This window comes from Montipora foliosa, chromosome 1 (genome assembly GCF_036669935.1).
Source record: "Montipora foliosa isolate CH-2021 chromosome 1, ASM3666993v2, whole genome shotgun sequence".
NCBI lineage: Eukaryota > Metazoa > Cnidaria > Anthozoa > Scleractinia > Acroporidae > Montipora > Montipora foliosa.
The window spans coordinates 18,118,000-18,122,999 of record NC_090869.1 but is presented as its reverse complement, the minus strand read 5'-3'; the positions used below and the strand labels follow the sequence as shown (position 1 = coordinate 18,122,999).

The 5,000-nt window shown below is 39.7% G+C and overlaps 1 protein-coding gene across 1 annotated transcript in view; it reads left to right on the top strand.

Moving 5' to 3' along the window:
• The first annotated feature begins 2,817 nt into the window (after window positions 1-2,817).
• Window positions 2,818-5,000, top strand: part of LOC138010652 (neurexin-4-like) — a 10,471-nt gene continuing 8,288 nt past the window's right edge. Inside the window, exon 1 of the mRNA XM_068857629.1 lies at window positions 2,818-2,968. Within this exon, the coding sequence (XP_068713730.1) occupies window positions 2,833-2,968 (136 nt within the window). The 5' untranslated portion in view covers window positions 2,818-2,832. The remainder of the gene's footprint in view (window positions 2,969-5,000) is intronic.

The following is a 5,000-nucleotide window of genomic DNA, read 5'->3' as shown; positions in this document are numbered from 1 at the left end:
GACTGGCTGCTTCTCGGGCCCATTTTCAATGCCATAAATTATGCCCTTAGTTTTATAATTAGGTAGTTTAGCTCGTGCTGTAGATTGTTCCTTTTGTGGTTATTCTTTTAATTAGATTTGTTGGCATTTTTGATCTAGAGTTATTCATGTGGGAAAATACATCTTTGCATACGCACTTTGTATATCTTGTTCTGCTTGAGTGCAAACGAGTTAGGGTTGTCTAATTGCCCTCTTGTTGAAAGTTCGACTTCCATTTGGTCACCTGTTAATGTTTCAATAAATGATGTTTACAACTGTTGAAAGGATTGTTGAGAAATTGATGTCAATTTCCCATGTGATTCACCAAAAGGTTTGATATTGGCGGGTAAAATGGATTCAGGAAATTGTGCAATTTTGATTTCTTTGGCACTTGCCAGTGGGAGGGAACAGCTGTATCACTGGCAATGGAACATTGCTCTTCGCCATACGCTAACATCGTTTAGCCTTCCTTGCCCTTGGTTGGTAAGCTGGCAAGAGGACTGTAATATTACTTCTTCAGTAGTCTGTGAAGTAATGCTCACAGAGGTCCAGCTTGCGTGAGCAACGGACCGGATGAGCTGTTATGCACAGAGGTCGGAACAAGAGAATCGGGAGCAATAAAATCCTGAAGTTGTTTATGAAAAATGGAACCTTTAGCATCTTTGTCAACTATAGTCATCACTGGTGGGATTGACTTGTGAGGGTATGTGGGGATTTATGCCCTGAAGATCATGTTTCAATTTGAGAATGCCATTAACATCAAGATTCTGAAATTTGGCGGACCTGGAATCATAAAATTGTGATTGTATTCTTCTTTTCTTCCTAGCAGGTAGGTTGGAGGCATGTCTTTGTTTTACAAGGGTTGATCCCATAACTGGATGGAATTCTACCTCTCTTTTATTTCCTTTTCCCCACTGCCTCGGCTTCGATGTGCAGCATCTGTTATCAGGGGTGGAATTTTGTAGCTCCGAGTTTCTCGGCATGTTCTCAAGCTTCCAAATTATATTATTGATTACCCACACCCTCTGTTATAGGCAGGACATTACCTGTCACATTTTGCTGGCTGGATCTTGAGTGTTCCTCTTTAGTTGATGACCAATTTTACTTTGTACTTAATATTCTTTTGTAGGATGCCCAAGAATAAGTGCGCAAATAAATGATATTTTTATCCAAGGCGTTGTTATACCGACCTGCAGTTCATGTACGAAGTTCAGCATGCGAAAACCCTTGTCATTAGAGTTTATAACAACTTCAGCGTTTGCAGATTTTCGATGACTTTCCCTAATTTTTAGCTTGTTCGAAAGCATCCATAGGCACAAAGGACAGCAGAATAGAAACGTCTTCCAAGAATAGCTTGGACTCGTCCGGTGGGTAGCTATCGAAACACGTACTATTGGGGCTGGTTTGCCCAAGGACATCCTGCAACTTTACAAGGCATGACAAGTAAGAAAACGGTTTTTCACATTATGCGGCAGTTATGAAAGGCTGGGAAAGTGATCTCTCCCAATAAATAATACTTATACGGCAAGAACAAGGCAGCACAATATTCACGACACTGTCATAAATCCTTGGAAAGTTATAGCGATCAGACCATTTTTTTACAAAACTGAATTGTAAATTTCCTGCACCTTTACAAGACGTGACATGTAAGAAACGGTTTCGAATGCCCCACCCCCAACCCACCACTGCACCAACGCTCTACCTGTCAAGCATGTAGTCACAATCCAAGATGGCGGCATCGAAAACCTGATTTATCTAGCGTTCCGCTCCAAAATAACGCTTGCACTGCAGGCTAAGTTAGAGCGATCAGACCTTTTTTTCACAAAACTGCCGTTTGTAAATTTCCTGCACCTTTACAAGAGGTGACATGTAAGAAAAAGGTGTTTCGCATTATGCCCCACTCATGAAAGGCTTGGGAAAGTGATTTATACCATAAAATACTACTTATATGGCTAGCACAAGCCCAAAAAATATTCAGGACACTGGCATAAATCCTTGGAACGTTATAGCGCTCGGACCGTGTGTTTACAAAACTGAATTATAAATTTCTTGCACACGCTCACAAACTGTGACCTCGACCAAATATTGTTACGAATTTTCACACTGAGAGTAAACTGATTGTGATCTTGTCAATAAAGGATATGTGTATGGCTAACATAGGCTATAAAAAATCGCGTTGTGCTAAAAGGAGGCCCGCGGCCCATGCAGCACTTGGAAAGTACTAATAGAAGATTTCTTTACAGTGATCGAAATTTCCTGTTTTCCTTGCTTAATTACCGTAAAGGCTTATTTTTCGTGACAACTTGGGAGAGCTTCAGAATTGTTTGAAAGCAAATTTAGGAAACGCTTTCTTCGAGCAACATCTGCCTCTTATCATTCTGATCATCCTTTTAATTAAATATGTGGCAGATCTTATTAGATTTTATCAATGACCGTCAATGTGTCAAAGTTATGGTGACAGGCCTTTTAGCCGGTGCAGACGTAAGAAGAGCAAAAATAACGGACTTTCATAAGTATCCCTCTCTAATCGTTTTGAAAGCCGCGGTAAGAAACCGGTGATGATGACTAAGGAAAAGGGAGGAAAACACCGGAACCATTCGTTCTGAACTGCTATCGGAAATGTATCATATCGATATTTTCTTCGCGCTGTTTTGCACAAAGCTTGCAATTGGTGCTTTGGTCATGCATGGCTACTCACCTTGCCGCGAATCGAGAACTGAAGGGGGAGTCGCCCTTCTGCACGCAACTTACCAGTCCAAAGTTGTACAAAGCTTTTTTGGTTGCGTTAACAAGTGTATCAATGATTCGTCATGCATGAGCATCAACTTTTGGTGGGACACCAGGAAATGTGATTTGAACTATAAAACAAAGGAGAAAAGTTGTTTCGCTTGTTTCGTAGTCGAACCATACTCAACCTACATGAAAATGATGAAATCCTACGGAAACCAAGGTAAATGAAACTTTAATGTCGTTGAATGCCACGTAAAACGAGCTAACAGGGTTGAAATTGGCATCATTTTTTTTTTAATCCTCTCTTGCCGACGCATAGTCAAGCGATAAATGATCAAGGCAAGACTTGGGATAACGTACACTTATACTGACTTGTAAATTTGTAAAGGGTTTGAACGTAGACGTACCATAATTAAAACCCTTTCACCCCTAAACCGGCCATACTTGGTATTTTACTCTTTCTAACGCCAGACGATTTTACTCGTGAATGGGGAACCCCCAGGAGTGATAGTGAACCAAGTTAACTACAAAGACAAATGCAAAAATTGGCGAATTTTTTTCCTTTTCCTTTTTTTTTTTTTTTTTAACTAGCGAAACTATACGATGTAGCCAGCTTTCTGAATTAGCTACCTTATTATAGGAAATGAAATGAACGAATAGTTAAAAATTCGCCTTAATTTAAGTCGCGCTAATTATTTTGAGCATTATTTTCCGCGAGAGTTTTGACAGAAACTCTCAAAATTTCAACGCGGTAAATGCTCAGAAACTTGGCAAATTTTCATTGTTCTGCCAAAAGAGAAATGGTGATTTATTTTAAAGATAATGGAGTCAGCACCTGCTGCTATAGCACAGGCAATAATTTCGATTGCTTGTGAAAATTACTACATTATTTTGTAATCATATTCGTCATTTGAAATGCCCTCGATGGCATTATAAGGACCTATTTTGTCTTATTTAATCGTGGAAAACCTTTCTCTTGTTTTAATTTGACGTTCCGGAAGCGGCAAATTTTCTGAATTTCCAATCTGCATGTACTACATTTTATCACTACAATAGCAGAATGCACCGTTAAGACAATTTCAACTAGTTGCTTCCGCAGTGAGTGAGCCTGACTGAAGCGAACGAACGAATTAGCTCTCTAACCGGGAGAAGAACACATTTTTCTCCGAAACGCAAGGGATTGTGGTCAAAGGAGCAAGGAATTAGGGTTATGTGCGAATGGAGGAATTAAGATGCGCAGTGGTTTTTTTTTTTTTTTTTTTTTCATTTCTCTTCTTGTGTAAATAAATGCTAAATCATTTGATGAAAAAGGCCAAGAACTTGGAATATTGTAGGAAAAAAATCTTTAAACCACCTCTCCGATTCTCAGGTCTGTGCGGTACATCGTTTCTGAGTTATTTCTCGAAGCGTTTCGCGCTATTTTATAAAGTCTTGTATGGAGGTTGCGGCTAGTAACCACGGAAAATATCTGGAGTTCATTTTGCGATGAAAGCACTTACTCTTCTCTCATGAGATAAAATACATGTGATGAATACAGCTCAGCTCAGCTCCCATGATGTACTTGAAAGGCTCAAACTGCTGAGATTCATAGGGATAAACTTTTTTTCATCCAAATAGCAGTTGTATCATGATGTCACTCAAGGTGATAATTCGGAAATTCATGATGCTGTACTTTCGAAACGAAAAACGTCACAGAACTGGAAACTTGCAAAAAGATTTATTTCCAGGTCATCTTCAAAATCCTTTAGACAAAAATTCAGAAGGCCACGTGATATTGATCAACCATTTATTGTTTTCTTCTTCCCTCGAGTGCGGTCCAGAAGGGGAGATCCAGTTTAGTGTTTCAATCTGAAAATCGAGAGAGGCGTTGGGTCTCCTGTGCGGGTTATGGACTTACACAGCACCATGACATAGTATCTTCTGCCTTTCCATTAGGGAGGCAGAAGACACAACAATGTCTGCAACGGGCGTACCTCGCTCGCCATGAAAGACATCAAATACATGAAATGAGAGTTAGATTACCGATTACCGCAGTCAGATAAACACTTTAGCAAGCGAGCCAGAAAAAAATCCGGGTTCCAATTTCTTCCGAGTCCCGATAACTTTTCAGGCCCAAAAAACCATTTACGAAATTACTATCCGCTGGTTTTGATAAGCTAGCTTTTTAACTTGTTTTCAAGACTATAAAAACAAAATGATTGTGAAATTTTGCGACTAAACTCTGGGAAAATGTTCGGGAAGCTCGAAGAACG